The 27,139-nt window shown below is 36.2% G+C and overlaps 1 protein-coding gene across 1 annotated transcript in view; it reads right to left on the reverse strand.

The window, feature by feature from the left end:
* LOC114642745 (DNA mismatch repair protein Msh3-like) overlaps positions 1–13,138 on the reverse strand; it is a 121,098-nt gene extending 107,960 nt beyond the window's left edge. The window contains exon 1 of the mRNA XM_028791573.2: positions 13,079–13,138. Coding sequence (XP_028647406.2) covers positions 13,079–13,095 — 17 coding nt within the window. The 5' untranslated portion in view covers positions 13,096–13,138. The remainder of the gene's footprint in view (positions 1–13,078) is intronic.
* Positions 13,139–27,139: the final 14,001 nt, after the last annotated feature.

Raw genomic sequence — 27,139 nt, forward strand, 5'->3', positions numbered from 1 at the left:
GTTCTCATTCATTTTCAGTTTATCAGTCATTGTTGTTATTCGTGTTGTGTGTTTATTTGTTACAGGGACAAGGGAGGGTTTTTGTTGTATATATATATATTTGGTGGTGTCTTATTATTGCTGGGGTGGAGGGATATTTATATTTATATGTTTCTGTTTTTTGCATGTCATTTCACTTATTACATATAATCCGTTTAATTTTACATCTTGTTTTTGTGTGCTTATATTTTCACCGTCGATTGTGGGGGAAAAGTTTAATTGGTAAGAAGTACGGCTTGATAGTTAGATTATTTCTCAGTCAATTATCCAGGCCACTGGTCTTGGAAGTGTAGCTGCCGGCTGGGAAAAGGGGTCGGCCGTTACAAAGTTATGGAAGCAGATCACATATTTTTATTGCTGGAAGAACACATAATAATTAAAATATTAGTTTACTAAGGATGCTATGTTCTTTATATACATTTTGCTTTATGAAAAATTGTTTTAATGTGTACAAATGCAATAGAAAACTTTACATACAAAACTGCAACTGTCCACTTTGCTATTAAATTTTAAAAACTAACTGATTAAATCACAGCATTCTAAACATAAAACAAACATGACAGAATGATCCAATGTTATCACTTTCTTTGGGACTTTCTATTGGATTTCAACATACAAAAATATTTTTATTTTCAGACCAAGTTACTGTAACTTAGTTACTATCATGTACTTCTACCAAACTGGGCCCTTCATCAAATGCAAAATGCCAAATACTCTCCTTTCCCAGAATGAGATTTAAATTTATGAAAACAAGTCATATATGTATTGCTACATGTGCACTATAGGCATTACCATTTGAAATCAACAATAAGGCTGGCATGCTATATAGATTGTTATTAAAAGGTTGTCCACACTCATCTCAGCCTATTACACTAATAGTGAACATCACTGAGGCAACCTGTGCATTTCAAATACTGAAGTATGCAAAACAATAACATCATGACAGAGAATGCATAGTAAGCAAGTAATTAAAATCACTTCTAAATATCATCTGGCAATTCAGTATGTAGTTACTATAAAGTACATTAAAAAGTAATTTGAGGTAGCAAACACTTCAGTTGAGAGAAAAGCTTGAAGTTTTGCAAATAAAGTGCAGTAGAAGATACAAGCCTGTTGAATCCTATTGACATAAAGGCAGGTACAATCTGCATAGAACCAGAATATAGAATCAAATTTTAAAAACTCAAATTGCAGGTAATATGCTATCTCTAAACACAAAAGTAGAACACAAATGAACAAGCTACAGTTAGATTCTTGTGATTGTGCCTTATACCCTTTAAAACAGAGATGAAAAAGGAAAAAAAACATGTAGGCAAGTTTTACAGAAGATAAGTAGAAATGCTTATGTTTTGTTAATTATTACTCAACTGAAACATGTGCTTAGATGAATACAGCATATGCATTGTCAATATAATGTCAAAAGGATTTTTTTTTTTGAGTGAAAAATTATTAGGTGTTGCATACACTGCAAAAGACAGGTGCAATTCATTTGTTATTAAAATTGTCTGGAGGTGTTTGCTGTGGTCTTGCACATTACAGATGTTTAGGAAATGATGTATATTCAAAATGCACACCATGTACTGTATGTAATACTGTACATACTGAGGGGGAATATATTTTAAAAATGATGCTGCCTGTTATCCAAGCTTATCCATTTTTGGCACTGCTTCTTTCACAACAATAAGTGATTATCACAAATTTATGGCATACAATTAACTATGCTTTTTATCTGTAATGCTGTATTTTAGACACCCTGTCAATTTAAAAATAAGCTTAATTCAATATGTTTTTGTAAATTTTAAGAAAAGTTCTTGTATGAAAGTAACTGTACAGTTTTTCGGGATACAGATACTGCAAAATGAAGCTGTTCTGTCATATGTCCTTGATACTGAACATCTGCTCTAAATGTGACCAATGATATACAGTAGGATCTCTATTTTTATAATAAAAAAAGAAAAACAAAGTATTGCTGTTACCACTACATCGAATGCATCTTCCACCGCATACGTAACACCATGTACAGAAGAAACAAAGTCACTGTTGACCAGATTTAAAGTGGGAATGTCCACAATGCATACTCAGTTAATGGACAATACACTGGAGCATTACACTGTGATATGCTGAGATGCATGCAGTTACTAAGCTAGAGAAAACAAGAAAACTGCAAAGCCATTTTGTCATTATGTTGTGATGAAATAAATATACTTCCTAACTTTCTTGGCATTAACCCCTAGTGTGACTGGGGCTCGGAATTCCATGTTACTAATCCTGAGTCAGACTCAGAGAGATCGATATGATCTGCATTACAGTGTTAAGTCGGAATAACTTTTGGGGCAGTATTCTGCTATCATCTAGTTCAGTGGTCCCCAACCTTCTTGACAGCAAGGACCACTTTATTAGATGCAAATTTTTCCACGGACTGGTCGGTGGGGGGTGCAGTTTTATACACAATTTACATAACATTTCTATTATTATTAAGTTATTAAGCAGTTTGCATACGTTTGCAACCCAAGATTTTTCTTCTTTTTTTGCATATAACAAAGACATATGCTTTGCATTTGTCATTCTAACAGATTGCACATCACAAACATTAACACTGCTATCTTTCTTTCGTGTCTGCTGTTTCTATAGGAGGGTGACAATGAGTTAAATTCCAATGGATGTTTTTCAAATGTTGACAAGCAAATGTTGACACAATCGACCACAACATCATGATCTCCCGACTCGAATCCTGGGCTGGTGTATCTGGCTTAGCCCTCGACTGGTTCAGGTCATATTTCTGCAACAGGACTCTTAGAGTCATGCCTAGACGATTTTTCATCTAAATCAGTCCCACTCCCATGTGGTGTCCCCCAGGGTTCCATTTTGGGGCCACTACTTTTTTCAATTTACATCCTGCCTTTAGGTGCAATTTTTAGAAAACATGCAATCTCGTATCACCTATATGCTGATGACTGCCAAATTTATTTCTCCCTCAAGTCAACTGACTCCACTAAACCTCTTCTCGACTGCTTATCTGACATTAAGGACTGGCTGGCTGTAAACTTCCTTCACCTGAACGATTCAAAAACCGAGGTCATTGTTTTTAGTCCTGACCGCAAACAGACCCTACCCCTTGGCCTCGACTTTCTTCCCATTCCAGTAACTTCGTCTGTTTCCAATCTTGGAATCAAAATGGATATGGTCCTGAAAATGGATGCTCAAGTCAACAGCACAGTAAAATCCTGCTTTTTCCATCTCAGGCGAATTGCCAAACTCAAACCAATTCTGCCTTACCACCTCCTGGAATCAGTAATCCATGCATTCATTACGTCCCGGCTCGACTATTCTAATTCCTGCCTATATGGTATTAGTAAAGCCACTCTTTCTAGACTCCAATTGGTTCAAAACGCGGCTGCAAGGCTTTTAACTGGAAGCAGCAGAAGCCAACACATTATATCGATTTTAAAAACCCTACACTGGCTGCCGGTTAGCTTCAGAATTGATTTTAAGATACTCCTCTTAACCTATAAGGCACTAAATGGTCTAGCCCCTGCCTACTTGAGTGTCTTGCTCCATCGTCACAATCCCCCTCGTGTTCTTAGATCCGCAGATCAGCTGCTCCTAACCGTTCCCAAGGCACATTTTAAAGTTCGTGGTGAAAGGGCTTTTTCCGTCTGTGCACCCAGGCTCTGGAACTCCTTACCTTTATTGGTTAGACAAGCCGCTTCAGTCGCCACATTCAAATCACACCTAAAAACGCACTTCTTCACATTGGCTTTTAATTCTTAACCTGTCTTATTTCCACTTGCTTTTTGCTATTTCTCTGTTTTATTGGGTCCCCTGACCTGTTTTTAGTGTCTCTGTTTTAATTCTCTCTTAATGTTTTTTTTTTAATATTTTGCTTTTAGTCTTGCTTGTTTTAACTGTACAGCGCTTCGGTCAGTTGTAATGCTGTGTTTTTAAGCGCTTAACAAATAAAAATGGTATGGTATGGTATGGTATAAGCAATAGGTATCACTGAAAACCACAGAAAACAAAAACAGCAAAAAAAAAAAAAAATAGTACGAGGAAAGTTCGAAGAAAGAGATTTTTTTTACAATGTTTCTGTTTGGGGATCGTTGTGCAAACATGCACATCTGAGCTGTGACCACAGATCTAACTGCTCTGTGGATGATTTGTTCAAGCATTTCAAGGTCACTTCGTTGTAATGAAAGCATCTGCTGAATGTACTTCATAGTAACGCGATTTCTATAGACTCGTGTCATATGGGGAAACTGTTGGGACCATAAAAATAACTTTGTTGTAATACTCTCTTCTCACCTCGGTCTCTCTCCTCTCTCTGCGCTGCTGCAAAGCCCCGCCCGCCTAGCGTTCTGAAAAGTCTGAGTGAGTCTCTGTTGCCGGCAGTTCTCTCGCAGCCCGGCTGTCAGACGGCTGCAGCCCAGTAGTGGGCCGCGGACCGGGTGTTGGGGACCCCTGATCTAGTTAATGAAATAACATCATGCTACAAAAAATCATGAATATTTCTATGTGTTCTGCCACTTTATGGTATTCATGAGTGGGGCTGTGCCTTCAACCAAAAATACAATGGCAAAAAAAAAGTTGTAAAGGCAGTTTTAGAACAAACTGAAACTGAACCATTGCTCGAATCAAGCAATAGCTGTGATGATGTGAATTGGTCATTTGATGTTGACACGAATAGTGAAACTGATGCACATGGCACTCTATAATAGAATTGCCATGGCAGCCCTGGTGACTCATTGAGTTTCATAGTGGTCTAAAGGTAGCTGTGTGGCAAAAAGGCAAAATGACTGGAAAAGTACAAGGACAAGAATACATTAGCCCCTTAAGGGTTGCTCATAATGCAGCAGTTGTCAATGTTTATGTCAGATGAAATGGGGAAGTCATTAAGTCTTGTGCTGTGGCAGCATACAATAACAAAATTGGACGCAGTATTCTGCTGGTCAGGCACTGATATTCACCACCAACAGTAAAAATATTATGAGAAAAGTGCACAAAGAAACACATTTATACTGTCCCAGATTGCAAAGTCGAGTTGGGTGCTTTTGACTTTATTAAAACATATCACATAAAGGACATGTACTGGATCTGCATCAGTAAAGAAGATGACACTAGATGACCCTTTCTACTGTATTTATGTTGACAATTTGGTATTTACATGTCTCTGTTACATGTAATAACATTTTTTCTTGTTGAAAAAAATTCAACTTCTTTTGCTCAATTTTCCCGGGGGCAAGCATAAAACTACTATTTGCATTTAAAAATAAATTAAAAGGTACAATTAACCTATGCAATCTACCTAGGTACATTAATGAAAGCAAATGTAATTCATTACTTTCCAGCACTGGCAACATCTGATCAATCAGATCTACTGTGACTGAAAGTTTGCAAGACGGCTTGTTTTAGCCAATGTCTTCTATGAAAGACTGCTTCAAGATTACTAAGACAGAAAATAGGCAGTCTAGAACCTCCAATTAATACATTTATTATTTTACAGTTGTCAATGACACATTCACCAACTTTTCTAACTAGTTATGATATCAGATTTGATAGATGTTTATGTTTGGCAGTTTTCATCTGCTTATATGCAGCCTATATGATTTGAGAGGCTGTGTATGGCATCTTTATTACCTCTGTGTGGATGTTTTATACTCAATATGAGTAAAGGCATGGATGTGTGTTCTAAAAAGGGAATTACAAAAATAGTACAGAATCAGAAAACATCACAAAAGTTATTAAAAACATAAGTAATTAAAAATCACACAATGGAGAACCATAGCCCTTTTCAAGGGTGAACTAGAATTATAATGGATAGGACAGAGCCTTGAAGTTCCACCAGATGTTCCTGGGAGCCAAGTGAGGCAAGCCCCTTCTGAGAGGTCAATTTTCCTTTGTTTTTAAGAAGGAACATTTGAAAGGCTGTGTCCTGTCAAAGACATATCCATTTAAACAACCCCATTTAATAAAATGGGAAAAAGACTCACCCCCTCCATAAAAGTGGTACTTGGAAGATATTTTTTCCTATTTGATCAATACATTTTTGATGCCTAAGAGGACTCCTTGTATTAATTTGGAATAAAAACTAGTCTAATGAGAAAGAACTGCTTAATTGCTGAAAAATGATTCAGCATTTCTAAGATTAAGGATATTTTGAGTGGTCTATTTTTTTGGGTTATGCAGTATCCCAGTAGTATACCTGAAGTAAAGTAGGAACCAAAATGGCACAATACAGAAAGTGGAGACAGCAGAAGACATACAAGAATAAAAAAAGCAACACTGAGGCTAAAAGATGAAAAGGGTTAAGGATTACTATAAAGTTTTTTAGGGGATTTAATCTTCATGGAGGGAAAGGAATGTGATGGAAGCTCATACCCCCAAAGAAGATACTTATGCAAATTATTTATTAAAATTAATCATATGGCTAAAATTAGCATTTGTAATGATTTTATTTTTAAAAAATAAAATGAAGTCAAACAAATGATATGCTAGTTATGAAAAAAAAAATTGATTCAACTTGAAATTATTTTAAGTTTGAAGGATGATAATTGCTTCTAATTTTCTTTTTAAAAACATTTAGGGTCCCTTTTAAAGTTTACAGTACTAGAACACAGGTATAAAATTTTAAAATCCATCCATCCATTTTCTAACCCGCTGAATCCAAACACAGGGTCACGGGGTTCTGCTGGAGCCAATCCCAGCCAACACAGGGCACAAGGCAGGAACCAATCCCGGGCAGGGTGCCAACCCACTGCAGGACACACACAAACACACCCACACACCAAGCACACACTAGGGTCAATTTAGAATTGCCAATCCACCTAACCTGCATGTCTTTGGACTGTGGGAGGAAACCGGAGCGCCCGGAGGAAACCCACGCAGACATGGGGAGAACATGCAAACTCCATGCAGGGAGGACCCGGGAAGCGAACCCAGGTCCCCAGGTCTCCCAACTGTGAGGCAGCAGCGCTACCCACTGCACCACTGTGCCGCCCAATTTTAAAATCCCCATCTCACAATGTTGCAGAGAAGCACAATACTGTAAAATAAGGAAAGTGCTGATCATTAAATGAATGCAGCACAGTGTAAAATGTAAGCCTGCACCTGTCTGTCATGTAACTAAGCAACTCTTATTTTAGTCAAGTGATGGTTCACTGTTACAGATGAAACTAGACTCTGCAAACTGTGGTGGAAAGCAGCTTATATAAGTACCACTCTGGCACTACAAAGAAATAAAAGATGTTCTCAGAGCCTAGGCAACACAAGGATAGCATGGGCCACACGGCAAGGATTCAGTCATCACATTTAAGCAATAAAGAAAACTCTCTGAACATCTCACCCTTTTCAGCCTTTACATGACAAATTTAATACATTTAGAAAAACTATCAAACTTCTCTCACCTGTACACAGAGACAAATTTAGAAAACAAACAACTTTTAAAATGCTGTGAAAAACAGTCAACGTGATGAGGCAAAGAACACTCATTGCATTATAATTGTAAGAATAAATATATTCTGTATCAACACAATACAGTGAAACAATTATATCTTAAATCACTTTTAGGGAGGTTTCTTTCAGCTTGGAATATATATAAAATAGATCAAATGTATATTTCTAGACAGACAGACAGAATTATGAATGAGCATAATAATTTACTCTTTCAGAAATGAAAAATCTCTAATTAAAACACAGGAGAAAATGATTTGAGTAATTCACAAAGATATGTGATGTGATGTGATGGTGATCTGATGGCTAATATGGCTGAATCCAGTTCCCATTTTGAACCCTGTTTATCTGAGGTATCCATTATCTATGTGTATCTGCATGGTTTCTATTTCCTTCCACATGTCAAACTGGTGCACACTAAGTTAACTAGTAACTCGCAGCTGGAAATGCACACTATGTATGTGGTCAAGGATTATTGCTTTAAAGAGTGTCAGCAGTTAGTACACAAGTAAACAATCTTGAATTGGATCATGCAAGTCCAAACAGTGGATATAAATAAGCCATCATATACAAGAAACTGCACATTCTACAGTCAAGCAATGATAGGACACGAACAGGCATTCAGCTTTTTTTACTTTGCATAAAGAAAAGTCTAAGCTGCAATCAGAAATAAAAAAAGATCTTGAAGTCTTTGGAAGGAAGCCACCTAGTGGCACTGGGGTTTTTAAACAATGTATTTTGAAATTCTTAAACTTTAGCTTCAATGAACATGGTACTTAATAAGGCATTTAATTAGACAACAGTTTGGCAACAGTGGTGAAATTTGGTTCTAGGAATTATTGAATGGATGGAATCAGTGACACACATCTTATTAGGCCTGAAAGAGGACTTAAAGTTGTCCCCTAAAGTGGATTATCAGATGAAGTTAATGTGGGTTTATACAATCATGATGTTACACAATGATTACATTTTATGATTATATATTCCAATACTACACTGTACATCATTCTAGTTGTAATGGAAAGCATGTTTTCTCAAAGCTCCTAAAATGAAATAAAGTACTGATTTTGATAACATCCATCCATCCATTTTCCAACCCGCTGAATCCGAACACAGGGTCACGGGGGTCTGCTGGAGCCAATCCCAGCCAACACAGGGCACAAGGCAGGAAACAATCCTGGGCAGGGTGCCAACCCACCGCAGGACACACACAAACACACCCACACACCAAGCACACACTAGGGCCAATTTAGAATTGCCAATCCACCTAACCTGCATGTCTTTGGAATGTGGGAGGAAACCGGAGCGCCCGGAGGAAACCCACGCAGACACGGGGAGAACATGCAAACTCCACGCAGGGAGGACCCAGGAATCGAACCCAGGTCCCCAGATCTTCCAACTGCGAGGCAGCAGCGCTACCCACTGCGCCACCGTGCCGCCCGATTTTGATAACAGGTAAAATGATTTTAGTTCATTTGTTCACTATATTTACTTGTTTTCTTGGATTAAATTTGTTATGGTTTAATCAGGGCCCTGTCCCTAATGTTGTTTTTTTTTTTAAATTACCTTTGTTTATATTGTTAATTTTTATTGACTATTTTAAGGTCATTTTCTATGATATTTTGTTGTTTCTTCCTGTAATTTGTAATTTTCATTTAATGAATATTGAGTTTTTAAATATTGTGTACGTATATGTATATTAATTCTTCTAAATATTATCTGTGCTGATTTTATTGAACCTAAGGATTCAGAACCTCCTGACACTGCAGCTATGAGGACCTTGCAAAGCCCTATTCACGACATCTTTGCTGAGGAATTAGTTATTTTTTATTATTGTTTGTTTTTCTTTTTTTTAGTAAACTTTATTTATCATTATTAAGAATCATTGTTTTAGTTATTCTGAGCCAGGAGCTTTTTGATTATCAGTAAAACCTTTTTTAAGATTTATATGCTTGGCTCCTTTTTGGTTTACAGGAAAATAGACTTCTTCTTGAGATTTGTGAGGGCCAGGCTAACTTTTGCTTATGAGGCTCACCTTATATTTTCAGGCCTTCCTAGAAGTTGGACTTCATTTTTGAAATGGAGACCTAGTTTTGAAGATTAAGCCTTTTTTTTGTAATCTTCACAAGCCCTGTAGCTTGCAACAAACTGATTACATTAACCTGCTAAAGAAACGATTAACACTAAGAATTCCAAGAAGCTCTGCTGGTTAAGGAGAAATCTAAATAAATGAGAAATATAAAATACATGTGAGGTAGACTGCAATATTTCCCTCCCTAGACAAACAGGTAGAAGGCTCTAGAATGGCTGACATAATACACGATACACAAAGGCTCTAGCAAGGAGGATTGCTATTCTAATGGAACTTCCACTTATTTGTAAAATACTTGAATTTTGAGTTCCCTAAAACAATACCTTTATCCACAATGTCAACTATTTATTTCTTGTAAACAAAAGATGCAACCTCTTCTTTGCATGGTCTTTCTTTTCACAAACTTGATTTGTAGAGTAAAGTTAGCTACCTGCCTACAGTAGAACAAGGAGAGAATGTGCTTGTGACAACTAGAGCCTTAAGGATGGCTCCTATCAGAAAAGCAATGGTGATAACGTGATATTCTCTCAGTCTAGATTGGCCTGTGAGATCAGGTATTTCATTAAGCTTGCAAAAACCATCACAGAAACTATATAGTTAAAGGCTTGAGAAAATAAATAGATAACCAGCTGCAGAAGAGAAATGATGCCACTCACATTACAAAAAGTTAGGTGGGAGGACCGCAACTGCATGATGTACAAAGGGGAAACCACTAGTTTGTCAAAAATGGCTGCCAGTTTAGGAAAACTCTAGGAGACAACAAGACATGATATTAGGATGCTGCAATATCATTAACATAGATTTATATATGACAAATCACGTGTTCCAGCAGGGGCTGACAAGTGAGCCTGAGGCTTAAAAGACAAAACATGTTGCTCTGAAGAGTAAGAGTTCTCAATTCATAGGTAAGAGGAATTCAAACAACTAGAATAGCATAAAAATAAATTGTAAAGTGGCTGAATTTCAATGCAAAAATATTGTGAAACATGTAGCTATAATGCTGCTTCATAGGAGTTCATCTGTGCCCACTATTTTAAAGGACAGACAGAACACAGGCCAAATGTGATGGACAGAACTTGCATGGCAAAATATTGATTTCTCCAAAGAATGTTACAACTTTAAGCATGCATTTTAAGAAAGCAGACTTCTCATGCCCTGCACCAAGATGGCTCCATATTGCTCAAAAAGGAAACTGGGACTAAGCATAGGTCACAGACTGCTAAAAACTCTTTTTAAAATGGGTAAACAAACGACTATGATAAAAAAAAAGTTTATTGCAGCAGTAAAATGAAAGTTCACAATAACACAAACTGGCATATTATAGTTTCATATTGCAAATAACATTAATTTATATTCCTCCAAATCATGGTCACACAGTGATGAAGCATGGCTTGCTTACAAGCAAAAAAAATGAATTAATGGATTTATGGATGTATTTTTGGATGGAAAAAATTGGGTTTACTCCAATTACCAAAGAAAACTGTGTTTTACAACTTTCATGATATTGCTTCTAATGTTTTGAGTCAATGCCATTTTTAAAGCAGAGGGTTGCATCTCTTCCACCAAACTCACAGAATGTATATTTGTTCCTTAACTAAATGGTTGACCACTAAGCATAATTCCAATTTTTTTCTTCCTGACATGAACTGAAGATGAATATGATTGTGATTTAATGATTTACTGTTCCATCCTTCCCTTTACTAATGAGCAAATGCGACCTTCAAATTTTAAACACCTTTGCTGGGTGGGGATCAAATTTGATTTGTTAAATTTGTCTTAACTGTGTGGAATGTTAGCTGTTTCTAATTAAAATCAATAAAAAAAAAAAAACAAAAAAAAAAACACTTTTGCAATTTTTTTTAGTAAGCAGAAGGAACCGGGCTGTTCTGAGGATAACGTAGTAACTACAGTGTAACTGTTTACCAAAAGATTTCAGGGGTGCACAATACACTCTCCATATTTCAGTTAAAACATTTATCATTATCTGGGGTGATCATGTCATTCTACTCATGGTTTTACTAACATTTCTGAGATTGTAACAAAATTAAATCTGTCCTAGTATCACAACATGTATCCCAATTCTCACAAAAACATATACATAAACAGAAGTACAATCAAATTGAAAAGAAACAGTTCTCAGAAAAGGTTTAATATGTACAACTTTTGACTTGTGTCACCACAGAATTAAAATTTTAACATGTAAGTGTGATATAGCTATTCATGAAAAAAAGGAAACCCCAGTGAGGCAGTAATAGAAAATCTGAAGCAGGAAAAGACAGAAAAAAATGAGAAGAATCTCATTAAGTTTTAAAGTAGCTATTAAGACTCTGTTGGGAAATGAAAGGAAAAAAATCGTATTAAACATTTTGCCTGTTATAGTGTTAGAAGAGATAACTGAGCAAATTATTTTTAGTGTGAAAGCACAGTAATTATTAGGTGTATAGAAAAGGACATAAAATGTTTTAAAGACCTACCTATCCACCCTTTCTTAAACCCACATTTTAACCTCTGGGGTTACTGACAAACCTAAATCAAGCTAATAGCATTGGGCCAAAAGCAACATTAGCACAAAACACCTAACTAAACTCACACAAGAGGTACACTTAGAGTGAAAATTTACAACAGCATGCATTTGAATGGTGAAAGGAAACTGAATTTAACTTAATGGTAGTGAGAACTCTTGGCTCTGCAAAGAACAAAAAACAGGAGAACATGAAAATCCATACAGGCAACACCTTAAGTGAGGCATTGCTCAAATGGGACACAAAATGCAATAAAGTATCATTAAATGTATTTTTGTTAAGAATGTAAATTTTATGAAGATGTAATAACAGTCATTGTTCAGTTATAATATTAACTTAATATGTTGCTCTAACACATTCTGTACATTTACAGGTTACAGTAGCCTTTACATATCTGATGGTAACTCTGGGAGCTGGACTCCATAGTTTATACAATGTGGGTGGGTTTCAGTCTTTTTCAGTAATATTAGGGTGTTGTACCATGTTAGCCACTATGAATGTAGTGAGAAGTTAAGTTAAATGACACCTTTTATTGGCTAACTAAAAAAGATTACAATATGCAAGCTTTTGAGGCAACTCGGGCCTCTTCTCAGGCAAGATCTCTTTTTCAGGGTAATGCAAATCTTTCATTTATAAGGCTTGTTAGTAACTGTTTTACTAAGGTTCTGCTTTGTGTATCTTTGGCAAAACAAAACAGTGTTTTTTAACAGCAAAATGGCTGATACCTGGTTGAAAGCTCACACTTATAACATTTCAGCAAAGAGTGGCTTTTTAAGATCATTATAGTGTAATTCACACACATTTGAATCTAAGTGCTATAATTTATTCTTTTTTGTGCAAAGAATATTGAATTTCTCTGAGTTAGTCTTAACAAATTTTAAAATGGAAAAGTTTAGAACAAAAGACTTTGATCAATTAAATAAAAACAAGCCTGTTGGAAATTAGTAGTGTCTTCAGGGAAAAGCTACTAACAACTTACTTATTGATTTCTGGCATATCCCTTCTTTGTATTCTTCAGCAGTTTCTTCAGATAGTGTCATAAGTTTGCTGACCCTAGCTGAATAACAGTGAGCGGGCATTACTTACTGTGGAATTAGGACAAGGGCAAGAGTACAGAAGAGAAGAGCTATACAGTAATAAATGGAAAGCAAATCATGCGGTTGCATTGTTATTACTAAGGAAACATTGATTAAACTGAACAGAGATACACACAGACAGGGAATTAGTAGGCTTGCTTGGGACATGAATGTTCATCACAACTGTCACTTAGTATCAAATGACTACAAAATAATAAGACCTCTGGGGAAAACAACTGGAATGATAAATGTACTTTTCATTAATATACCAACTTGGCTATTTTTTATGTGTATCTTCATAGTACTGAACGGCTGGTTATTCTTATCTTTCTGTTCTTATACAGTTTTTGCACGCTAATGCTAGCTCAATCCACTGTAACAATTGTATGCCAATTAAACAAATGAAAGTTAAAGAAATATGCTATTATATAAAAATATTAGCCAAGAATAAATGGTTAAAAAATATTATATACTTTTGTACAGTACAGTGTCTTGCATCATGGGTAAACAGATTTCTCATTTACTTGCAATTGTTAATCACTTGTGATTACTAATAACATAAACAGAATACAGAAAAGCTTGATTTTAACTTTGTAGGTAAACAGAAGCATATTAAACAACAGCTTCATGCAACTTGAAAGGTTATTATTACATAACAGGGCCGCACCACTCAAGTGATGCTCACAAAAAAATGCTTCATAGCAAAGAATTGTTTAAACCAGTGTGAGTGCTGCTTTTAGAGGTGTTGGTGGAATGATTAAGATTATGTGAAAGAAAGATTAAGAAAAATGTTAAAAAATAAATTTAAAAAATTGTTTTGGTAAAATTATTTGGGAAACTTTAGAACCAATAAATTCTGTGCTTACACACTGGACACATAAAGAAATGTTCTGTTTTTAATAATTAAAAGAAAGTGCATCTAACCTAAACACTGAAACAGAGAAGTAAAAAATGCTATTTTTTCTTTAATCTAAAGTAATTCATGTTTATACTGAAAAATATAGATAACACAAATGTTCTTGTTATATCCTTCAGTTGAACATAATTAATTGACATTCAAATGTAATCTGCACATTTGGACTATTGATTCTACTTTGCTGGACACATGGTCTCATGATTTCATGATCTGTCAATTAATTAGAAATAATTAATTTCATATTTTGTAACCAGGACTCCCTCCAAGATGGTATCAATGTGTCAGCATTGAAAAATACAAAAGCACAACAATACAATTTATTGGAAATTAACACCTGCTAAAAAAGGAATAGGAGACGTGAACAAGCTGTAAAAGTGTTGCTATCCTTTGCATCACTACCCACTTTTATCTTATGTGGATTATAGTTAGTGAGGTGGCCACCTCAAAGATTCTCCTTTTAGGTAGCAGTATGTGGAGGAAACAAGATGACCCTGACAGCTGAGGATGAATTCTGAGGAACCAACATATTCTAGAGAATCAAGATCCTCAGATGATATTGACAATTCTTTTATGCTGGGATAGATTAGTTTGCTAGGTCATCTGTGTTTTTATAATTCACGAATAACAAAAGCCAGACATTTGATATTGTGTGTTGTATGTTTGCTGTTTGTTTTGTTGTGAGAAGTCAAGCAAAATGACACCTTTTATTGGCTAACTAAAAATATTACAATATGCAAGCTTTCGAGGAAACTCAGGCCCCTTCTTCAGGGAAGATGTAATACAGAGAATAGAATTCCCTATGCTTATATACACACACTAGGGACAGATACAGCATTGGAAAACTTTCAAGTGAGACATCTTAGATGTAAAAAATTAATAGACCTCTTCAGGCTAAGATTTCATTTAACAAGAAAGGACAACGATGTAATGTCAAGATCTTTTGATAAGATAACTGTCCAACAGAGTCTTTTGAAGATTTTGATGAGTTTTACCATACAATGTGGATCTGTAGTCAGGTTGTCTGGGTTAGTCCGAGAGATGCAAAACAATCCTCATATATGGCCATAAAACTCTTGTCTCTATTTAAACCATGTTGTAATGTGTTAAATTTTAGTATGAGTTTAACTTCCCATTCTTTTCTCATTTGCTGTGTTCTGAAGTTGCCCATAAACACTTTGACTTTAAAGTCCTCATAGTGTCCATTGGCTATTGAAGTAAGCTGCTACAGGAACATCCCTATTGCTGTGCTTTATGTGGAACCTGTGTTAGTTAATTCTTTGCTGGAGTGTTTGTCCAGTTCCTCCCAACAGAGTGCAGTGCCGGGATATTTCATACACTTGATTAGGTAGACCACATTAGATGATCTGCAGGAAAATGATCCCTTTATGCAATGTTCTATTCAGCAGTGTAACTACACAATTTGTATCATAAACGTATGCACACGTTTTGCACCTTTTCTGTAGGCAGGGAGCTGTGCCATTTTCTGTTGGTTCACTTAGGGAGCTTCAGACAATTAGTTGTTGAAGGTTTGGTGGTTGTCTATATGCCAGGAGGGGAGGTTCAGGAAATACATTTTTCAGCATTTGGTCATTGTTCAGCATTGGCTGAAGTTCTTTTATAATTTTTCGAAGTGCTTCAAGATGTGGGTTGTAGGTGACAACAAGGGGGATGTGGTTCTTGTTGTCTTTGTTTTTATATTCCAGAAGGTTGTCTCTGGGTATGGCAATAGCCTCTTCTTATTTGAGTGTCTGTTGTTTTGGGGGTATATCTTTGTCTGATGAAATCTTGTCTAAGCTCCTGCAGTTGTTTATTCTGGTCTGTTGGGTCTGAGCAAATATGGTTGTAACGTATTGCTTGGCTGAAAATAATGGAGTGCCTTATATGCTTGGGGTGGAAACTATCAATTCTCAGGTAGGTTCGTATGTCAGTCGGTTTGTGGAAAACAGAAGTTACAAGGGTGTTATCTTCCAGTTGAATGGTGGTGTCAAGGAAGCTGACTTCAGTTTTTGAGCAATTAAGCTTCAGCTTTATGTTGGGGTGGAAAGAATTGTATTTGTTATGAAAATGGAGGAGGTCCTTCTTACTGGCAGTCCACATTATGAAGATGTCATCTATGTAACGGAGATACAACATTGGTTTTAAGACGCACGTTGACATAAATTGGTAATTGTTTTACATGGGCACTTACTATCACCTGGATAACAAAGATACTGTATCTGTTACAGAATGTTTAGAGGGATGTTCACTTTGTATAATATAGTTCCTAGTGGTTTATATCTATTGGTTGTTTGTTAATTTATTTCAAGGTTTATCATATGACAAGAGGTATAGGAGTGAGTTTCAGCTAAGACTAAACTATCCACTCACTTAATCCTGCTTCACCAGTTTAAATGCAGAAGAGATGGAAAGAGAGAGATGGTGCCAGACAGGATCCAGCCACAGACAGGTTTAGAAAGTGTTTTGAGCCAGGTTTGTACAGTGTCCTTAACCCCTGCACTTTTCAGTTTTATTACTAGCCTCTGATATAATACTTTATTGAAATCTGTTTGAAAATCAAGATAGATAACTTTGTGATTACATACTTATGTTGTTTTCTTACAGGAGAAAGTAGGGTGAAATGACACCTTTTATTGGCTAACTAAATAGATTACACCTTGCTTGATGAAGGGGGCCTTAGCTGCCTTGAAAGCTTGCATTTGTAATCTATTTAGTTAGCCAATAAAAGTTGTAATTTCACCCTAATTTCTCCTGTATCAATCTATAGCTAACACGGTACAACGCTCTAGTGCTATTGTTTTCTTACAGAAATTTAGCACATTAGTGAAACTTCCTGTCTAATCTGTGTTGGCCATTTATTTATGTACTTGTTCTCAGTCTTTTGTTTGATTCTGTAATTGGTTCCATTCATTTTCCCATGATACACAGCACACTTACTGGCCTATAGTTACTAGAGGTGGCCTATGTTGCAGTCATGGTCGAAATTATCGGCACCCCTGGAATTTTCCTTGAAAATGCACCATTTCTCCCAGAAAATTGTTGCAATTACAAACGTTTTGGTATACACATGTTTATTTCCTTTATGTGCATTGGAAGAACACAAAAAAATCAGAGAAAAAAAAGCCAAATCTGACATCATTTCACACAAAACTCAAAAACCGGGCTGGACAAAAATTATTGACATTCTCTACTTAATATTTGGTTGCACGCCTTTTGGAAAAAATAACTGAAATCCAGTGCTTCCTATAACCATCAACAAGCTTGTTACACCTCTTAACTGGAATTTCTGACCACTCTTCTTTTGCAAACCGCTCAAGGTTTCTTAGATTTGAAGGGCGCCTTCTCCCAACAGCAATTTTGAGATCTCTCCATAAGTGCTCAGTCGGATTTAGTTCTGTTCTCATTGCTGGCCACTTCAGAACTCTCCAGCGCTTTGTCTTCAACCATTTCTGAGTGCTTTTAGAGGTATGTTTGGGGTCATTGTCCTGCTGGAACACCCATGACCTCTGACGCAGACCCAGCTTTCTGACACTGGGCCCTACATTGCGCCCCAATATCTTTTGGTAGTCTTCAGATTTCATGATGCCTTGCACACAGTCAAGGCATCCAGTGCCAGAGGCAGCAAAACATCCCCAAAACATCTTAGAACCTCCACCATGTTTGACTGTAGGTACTGTGTTCTTTTCTTCGTAGGCCTCATTCCATTTTCTGTAAACAGTAGAATGATGAGCTTTACCAAAAAAGCTCTACCTTGGTCTCATCTGTCCACAAGACGTTCGCCCAGAAGGATTTTGGCTTCAGTCAAGTACATTATGGCAAACTCCAGTCTGACTTTTTTATGTTTCTGTGTCAGCAGTGGGGTCCTCCTGGCTCTCCTGCCATAGCGTTTCATTTCGTTCAGATGTCGACAGATAGTTCGAGCTGACACTGTTGCACCCTGAGTCTGCAGAACAGCTTGAATATGTTTTGAAGTTGATTGGGGTTGTTTATCCACCATTCGGACTATCCTTCGTTACAGTCTTTTATCAATTTTTCTCTTCTGTCCACGTCCAGGGAGATTAGCTACAGTGCCATGTGTTGTGAACTTCTTGATTATGTTGCGCACAGTGGACATAGGAACATAAAGATCTCTGGAGATGGACTTGTAGCCTTGAGATTGTTGATATTTTTTCACAATTTTTGTTCTCAAGTCCTCAGACAATTCTCTGCTCTTCTTTCTGTTCTCCATGCTTAGTGTGGCACACTCAGACACACAACAGAAAGGTTGAGTCAACTTTTCTCCATTTTAACTGGCTTCAGGTGTGATTGCTATATTGCCAGCACCTGTTTCTTGCCACAGGTGAGTTCAAACGAGCATCATATGCTTGAAATAAAAGGATTTACCCACAATTTTGAAAGGGGGCCAATAATTTTGTCTGGCCCATTTTTGGAGTTCTGTGTGACATGATGTCAGATGTGGCATTTTTTCTCAGTTTTTTTGTGTTGTTCCAATGCACATAAAGGAAATAAACATGTACAGTAATCCCTCCTCCATCGCGGGGGTTGCGTTCCAGAGCCACCCACGAAATAAGAAAATCCGCGAAGTAGAAAACCATATGTTTATATGGTTATTTTTATATTGTCATGCTTGGGTCACAGATTTGCGCAGAAAACACAGGAGGTTGTAGAGAGACAGGAACGTTATTCAAACACTGCAAACAAACATTTGTTTCTTTATCAAAAGTTTAAAACTGTGCTCCATGACAAGACAGAGATGACAGTTCTGTCTCACAATTAAAAGAATGCAAAACATATCTTCCTCTTCAAAGGAAACAGAGAGGAAAGCAAAACAAATCAATAGGGCTATTTGGCTTGCGGTACAAAGCTGTTGAAGGCGGCAGCTCACACCCCCTCCGTCAGGAGAAGGGAGAGAGAGAGAGAGAGAAAAAAACAAAGTCAAAAAAACAATACGTGCCCTTTGAGCTTTTAAGTATGCGAAGCACCGTGCAGCATACTTAAAAGCTGCACACAGAAGGTAACAACGTGAAGATAATCTTTTCAGCATTTTTAGACAAGCGTCCGTATCGTCTAGGTGTGCGAACAGCCCCCCTGCTCACACCCCCTACGTCAGGATCACAGATAGTCAGCGCAAGAGAGAGAGAAAGAAAAGTAAGTTGGGTAGCTTCTCAGCCATCTGCCAATAGCGTCCCCTTGTATGAAATCAACTGGGGCAAACCAACTGAGGAAGCATGTACCAGAAATTAAAAGATCCATTGTCCTCAGAAATCCGCGAACCAACAAAAAATCCGCGATATATATTTAAATATGCTTACATATAAAATCTGCGATAGAGTGAAGCTGCGAAAGGCGAAGTGCGATATAGCGAGGGATCACTGTATATACAAAAACATTTGTAATTGCAATAATTTTCTGGAGAAATGGTGCATTTTCTGGGAAAATTCCAGGGTGCCGATAATTTCGGCCATGACTGTATATAATGGGAGATTTGCCTAACTTCCACCCTTAGACATTTGCAGTAATTTTTTTTTTAAATATGCTATAATATCTATATATTTATTCACTATCCTCCTTAAATACTTTGGAATAGATGTTACCTGGCCATGGTGATTTCTTTAGTTTTACTGTTTTTAATCTGTGTAGAACTTCCCTCACTCTGATGTCTCTGAATCAGAGACATCCACTTAATAATCGCTTTAGTTACTGGGAGGTACCGGGACAAATTGATTGAGTTTTATATAAACCAGTTAATTCATAACAGTTACACCTTGTATTAATCAACATATTTGCCACAAAAAGAATAAATGTGCAATGAATGTTCAGTGCAAATCTCTGTTAGGACCATTGTCTTTGTATGTGACTCATAACTTTCAATATAGCTGTACTCAAATCATATAATTGTTTTCCTATACTGAACCTCATAATGTTAAGTAAATCTAATTGATGGATTATACAGCAATAAAATGGATATTGTTATACGTAATTCTCCAATATGATTTTGGATATCAAATTCATGCAATACTTTTACAATTTGATTAGATATTTAAGACAATAAATATGCAAATGCAAATATTTTAAGGACTTTGATTTGATTTTCTGCAATTTATTACAGATTACATCTTGCCTGAGGAAGGGGCCTGAGTTGCCTCGAAAGCTTGCATATTGTAATCTTTTTAGTTAACCAATAAAAGGTGTCATTTTGCTTAGCTTTTCTCTACATTCATAATGGCTAACATGGTACAACACCCTAGTACTACATATTCATTTTAGAAATAGTTAACTTCTTGCCATATACTGTTTTTTTAAAAGTAGCTTCAACATCATTCCACCTTGATTCTGTAGTTTTGACAGATGAATTTTAATGGCGTATCAAACTATACAAACTTTTCTGCCATGTAATACCATGGCTTCTTTGCAACACGACATTGTAAGAATTATGAAATATTACAATCAATTATTTGACAAGGTAGAAATGGGCCTTGGGAAAAAGTATCATTCAGGAAAAAATTCAACTATTTAAAGAGTCTTCTGTTGGGCAAAGCTTTAGTAAGTCATTTTAGTACACATATCCTTATATACAGTAACAGATAACAGGAAGTCAACTCTGACAAAGTCTTAGTGTTGTAAGATAGAATAAGTATTATCAGCTTTAAAATTATCCACTTGAGTCAAAGTAATTAATGATTTCAAATTTTCTAGGTATACGTATTACAGGGGGATCAAGAATTTTGTGAGCAGTTATTTGGTTCAGTCACAAAACAGAATCCCTATTTAGCATTTTGCAGTAAAATGTTCAACACTGATGGTCCATGAGTGCTTTAATTGTGAAAATAATAAAGATTTCAGAATAAACGGAATATAACCCAATATTATGCACGGCTGCAATACTGAAGAATGGACACAGAGCTGTTGGTTGTGGAGTAGAGCAGTGATGACTACAATATACTGTATCTGCATGGGAAAGGTGCTATATAAATAACATTTGTTGGTTATTATTATTATACTGTATCAGTGTCAGAATAGGACTGAATGCATATGAAGGAAACACTGTCTATTAGTAAAGCTATGTCTAGGATCACAAATCTCTTTAAACTCACTGTAGCCCAAGTCAGAACTGAATTTAATTATGGATGGGACACAACAAAGTAAAAGTATAATGGAGGTATAAGGCAGGTTTAAAGAAAGGGTCTACATATTCAATTGTGGGGATAGTATAAGAAAACAAACTCACAATACTTTATCAATTGCTAAAACCAGTGAAAATATCAGTGGTCTTCAAGAGTTCAATCCAGAGCTGTTTCCCAAGATGTAAAACATTGAACAATTTCCACTAATAAATAAAATTCCCATTCTTTATTGTTAACTTTGCTCATTTAACATTATACTGTTATTCAGTTTATTACAGTATTTTAAAAAGGGCATAAAGTAGTATCCCCCTCAAAACAAGCAATCAATTACTAAAGCAAGAAAAACATTAAAAATGCAAACAAAAGCAGTTTATACTAATTATGTTTGCTATACAGAATAAACTGTACTAGATTTTCAAAAACTCTATACAACAATATTCTTTCTGAAATGTCTTGCAAACAATATCTCCTTAATATTTATAAACAGCAGCCTCTGTGTTAACTTAATTTCCCTGTTCACAATGCCTTAATTATCACATTGACACTAATGTAATAATACCTAATAGAAAATACAGCTGTTAAAGAAATATTTGTTTTCTTTCAATGATGCCTATTGTGAAAGTGTACAATTACTATACTGTATTTCAGCTATAAGCTACTACTATTAACCTTATGCATTATGAGTTTCATTAGGAACAGGTCTGAAATTAAAATTATGATATAGGATGAGCAGACTGCCCCAGTTTTACTGAAACAATTCCAGCTTTAAATCTCCTTTATTAAGTAAATGGAGGAAATCCCAGAAAATAGACCAACAGGAATCCTGACACATGTACAAGTGATGTAAGGTGGCTGTGATAAAGGCCACATAGCTCAATTAATTGTATTAAAGTAAAAAGTAATATATATAAATCATTTCATGGCCTTTCACAATGTCACTACAATAAACCCTTAGCAGTTTCTGTTAAAATCTGCCTCACTAAAGAGTGAACTTTCTTAATCAATCAACTGAGACCACAGAGTTTTTAAACCTGAGGCCTTCAAGTTTGTCATTCAGCAGTTTGGGGAGATTCTGAAAATAATGGCTTATCTGACTTTCCTTTTTAGAGAAATGACTCTGATGGTGCACAAATTTATTGACAAACAGCCACTACCATCTTTATTAAACAGTCAAGTCAAGGCATTTCTGAACCTGTCACTGTACTTATTTAATCTAATTTAGTATTGTAAATATCTGTTCACATTATTTATAGTTACTGAATAAAGATAGAAATAAATGTAAGCTAAGGTTGACTCACCTTAACTGCAAGAGACAAGAAAGCCGATTATCAAGGACAAATTTTCAAATGAGCTAATTCTACAGCTTTACTTGCATTGAATGCATATATATATATATATGTTGTTTGTATACACTCTTTGAGCAAAAGAACACTATACTCATACTTGCTAGGACCTCCATTTACTCTTTAAAGAGCCTCAAAACTTTGTAGCATGGATTCCACAAGATGTTAAAAACATTCCTTTGACATTCCTGCCCATGTTGACCTGATTGCATCACACAATTTCTGCACATTTTTCAGCTGCACATTCATGCTATGAATCTCCTAATCTTCAACATCCCAAAAGTGATATACTGGATTCAGATCTGGGGCCTCATGTATAAATTGTGTGTATGCACAAAAATGTTGCACAGCCCGTTTTCCATGCTAACTTCAAGATGTAAAGAAAACTAAACTTCGTGTAAAGCCATACTCACATTTTCATGGCAGCTTCACACCATGCATACGCACATTTCTGCTTGGTTTTGCAAACGGGCGACAAAGCTGTTCTACCATAGCTGCTTTAACATTGTTAGAAGATGCTGCAAATGGAAAATTATAAGATAGCACATATTTATTGATGATGATGATGACTGACTTCTAAGTCAATTTTGATTTGCACTATAAAGGCACCTGTTAATGTGCTGCTCTACAGTGCACAGAAAGGTGTGTTGCATTGTGCAATTATGTAGCGTGCTGCATAAATTGGTACACAATCATGGCTTGCCTGTACCTGAAGATATGTGGTATAATAAACCTGATCCTGACCGACCAAATGATCAGTCAAATCAGACAGCATTAGATTTGAATGTAATAAGCAGAATGTAAAAAACAGGTAATCAGATGCAGTATTTATTTTTTAACCAATTCGTTTAATTTGTGGTCATAATCACATAGTACAGCCCTCATATTCCTTAGTTCATTGGTCAATATCTCTTAGAGCATCCACTATTGCATTGTGTAACGCCAGAACGGCATCTGTCAGCATACAGCCAGATGGTCACCAGGTGGTTTCCGAGGCAGAGGTGTGTGTGCCGTCAGCGACTGAAGATGTGCTGGGCACAGCAGCACCATCACCGCCTGGAGTCGCATCCTCAGCACAGGGGAAAGCTTCTGTAATATTGGCTGAAACAGAATAAAGAGACAGTGGGCTGCAATTCGCCTTGTCACGTCGACCTTGATATCTGACGGCTTCTTTTTTAGTTTGGGCACTGTGCAACTTTCTGAAGTTGAACTTTTGAGTGTCTCCACCAGGCTGCATTACTCCATCAATTTCCTTTTGTTGCTTATACCACTGCTTAAGCCAAACAAATATTATGTTTTTCCTTGCCTCGACTTCATATTTGCTGAAATTCTTCGTTTTTCCACATGCTTTTGCCCTGGTCTTTTAAGAAAACACTGAACGGAAAGGGGGCTATTTATATTGATTTGCATATTCATATATGTGAAATTCAGGGAGGTGTCGGGGTGGGGCTGTAGGTGTGTGGTGCAATAAAATTCACATGGATTGGGATTTATAAAGGGCAAGTGTGTGAATCTTTGCTTATGCACAGTTTTATGAATCCAAATTTTTTTGTGTATACGTACATTTCCAGTTTTGTCCATACACCATGTTTTAGTGTGAATTCTACAAAACAGTGTTAAACTTGAGGCCCCTTGTGACTTGAAAGGCCACTGAAGAGCAATGCAGTCACTGTCACTGTTTTTTTAAACTAGTTTCAGTTGACTTGCTCCTTTGTTATATCGTGTACTATCGTGCTTGAATTAGCATTAGAAGATGAGTAAACTCTGGTTATGAAGGGATGCACATCGTCCGCAGCAATATTCAAAAAGGCTGTGCCATTCAAGCAATGACCATTTTTATATTAACAGGTCCAAAGTCTACCACGAAAAACATTCCTCATACCATCATACCACCACCACCAGCCTGGACTTTGGCACAAGGAGGGTTGGGAGCATGGGGTAAATACTGATGGTGCCAAATTGTGACCCTACCATCTGTGTGCCTCAGCAGAAATCTAGATTCATCAGACCAGGCTACATTTTTACAGTTTTTAACAGTGCAGTTTTAGCAACCCTGTGCTCACTGCAGCTTGCTCTTTCTGTTCTTGGCTGACAGGAGCAGAACCTGACGTGGTCTTAATGCTGCTGTAGTACACATGCCTCAAAGTTTGACATGTTGTGTCCTCTAAGATGCCTTTCTGCTCACCACAGTTGTACAGAGTGGTGATCTGAGTTACTATAGCCTTTCTGTCAGCTCAATAGTCTGGCTATTTTTCTCTGACCCTTACCACCAAGAAGACTTTTCAGTCCACAGAACTAACACTCACTGGATGATTTTTGTTTATTGTACCATTCTGAGTAAACTCTAGACACGGTTGTGGGTGATAACTCCAGGAGATCAGCGGTTACGAAATGGACAAACCTGTCATCTGGCACCAACAGTCACGCCACTGTCAAAATCACTGAGATCACATTTTTTTTCTCTCACATTTTGGTGTTTGATGTGAACATTAACTGAAGCTTCTCATCTACTGTATACTGTAACTGCATAATTTTTTGCATTGTGCTGCTGCCATATGATTGGCTGCTTAGATAATTGCATGGATAAGCAGGTGTACAGGTGTTCATAATAATTTGCTCAGTGAGTGTACTTTACTTTAACATAATTCAGGTGGGAAAGGCAATATGCAAAGTATTTTTAATTGTAAATTTGACAGAAGAGAACCCAAAACATTATTTATCCTTTTCATATAAATATAAATGATCATTGAACATAACTGTTTAATTTCCAGAAAAAAAATTAAATCCACTATATGATTTTTTTTTTTAACTTACCTCTAAATTATACCCTTTCTGTTGGCAATATATCAACATTTTTTGTTTTGTGGAAATAAGTTTCTGCTCTTATTTTTTTGTATTTATTTCCCATCAAAGCCCAGAGGACTACAAGAAACAATATGGTTCAAGGGGATGGAAGCATTCTTGACACCAAGATTTCAGGATGTCAGCCTGTGATTCTTTAATTTAAAAAACACAATAGGTAGTAAAAATAAAATTTAATAAGAATAACAGTATGAGGTGGAATTCCCTAAAACTGTTTCCAGAGCTTTGACTTTTTTCATTTGAGTCATTTGTACAATTTAAATCAGTCAATTTGTTAAAAGGTTTGGACTCATGAATTCATAAATAATAAATCATGATCAGCTATATTGGCAGTGATGCTTAAATGCTATATATGAAGCAGCCTAAAACAAAAATATTATGCAAATCTGTAAAATCTTACACTTAAAGCTATCATAACCATGCTGAAAGCATTTTACAAAGACCAAAGTTTAAAGTCATTTTAACTATTGACATTTTATTCTAATATTATTTAGGGGGTTATGTTTTGTGAACTTAACCTGGTGAGTTATGCATTGGTTCACTATAACCATGCATTGAATAAGTCAAAATAAGTAATTTCAAGTGTTGTATGCTGTAAAATATTCAAGTGCATTACAGAAAAATTGTCTACAGTATTCAATGGTGACTGCAATCCCAAAGACAAGAAAATGGAAATACGATATATCAACAGAAACACAGTGCACCAGTGAATTATCTTAAACATAAAAAAAAAGCTTTAGAGTTGTGCGTCAGTAAAATTTTAAAACCTGTAATTTCAAGTGTCTTGGAACTAAAAAAGAAACGTGCATATCAGTTTTCAACACAAAATGCATTGAGTAATTCACTTTTCTTGTAAGGTATTAGATTGAAAAATTGCTAATTTGAATAAAAATACCTTTACCTTTTCCATCTCTGATGTGCAGCATATAACCTTCTTTTTATTGCTTACCAACAGCTGGCCATGCACATGTATGAATCTAGCACTGCACAGTGAAGTCAAGTCAGTTTTAATGTCACATCACTTAACACAAATGTACAGGTGTAAAAAAACGTCTGAGTAAGATCCAAAATAGTAGAGTAATATTAACGTGAGTGCAAGTTTACACAACAGAGAATACACATAATAAATACATTTAAATATCAATTCACCAATCACACACCATGCAACAAAAATAAATGCATAGCATAAGTAAATACTTACTGTAGATATACAAAAACTTCATATGCTATACAATCCATACTAACCACACAAAATAGATGTTAAGCAATGGAATGTAGAGATGAAGGATGAGCAACATGAATGTAGGGAAGGGGTGGTAGGCGTTGATAGAGTAAGTATCTGTCAGTAGGCAGAGTTCAGCATCTTAACAGCCTGATTTAAAAGGTGTGTCAGAGTTTATGTTGCAGCATTGTCTGGACTGAATATAATAATGTGAACAGTTCATGACTTGGATGACTGGGGTCACTGATGATTTTTCCTGGCTTTCCTTACAAACCACCTAACATATACTGTATGTCTTGCAAGTTAGAAATGTATGCTAATAATTTGTTGAGTGGAATAAACTACTCTGTACAGGGATTTGTGATTGAGGGCAGTGCAGTTCACATACCAGGCAGTGATACATCCAGTTAAGATGCTTTCAAAGATGCAGGAGAAAAATGACCAGAGGGTGTGTGAACTTGCGCCAAACATCTTTAGTCACCCAAGCCTTCTTCAACATG

This window comes from Erpetoichthys calabaricus, chromosome 7 (genome assembly GCF_900747795.2).
Source record: "Erpetoichthys calabaricus chromosome 7, fErpCal1.3, whole genome shotgun sequence".
Classification (NCBI taxonomy): Eukaryota; Metazoa; Chordata; class Cladistia; order Polypteriformes; family Polypteridae; genus Erpetoichthys; species Erpetoichthys calabaricus.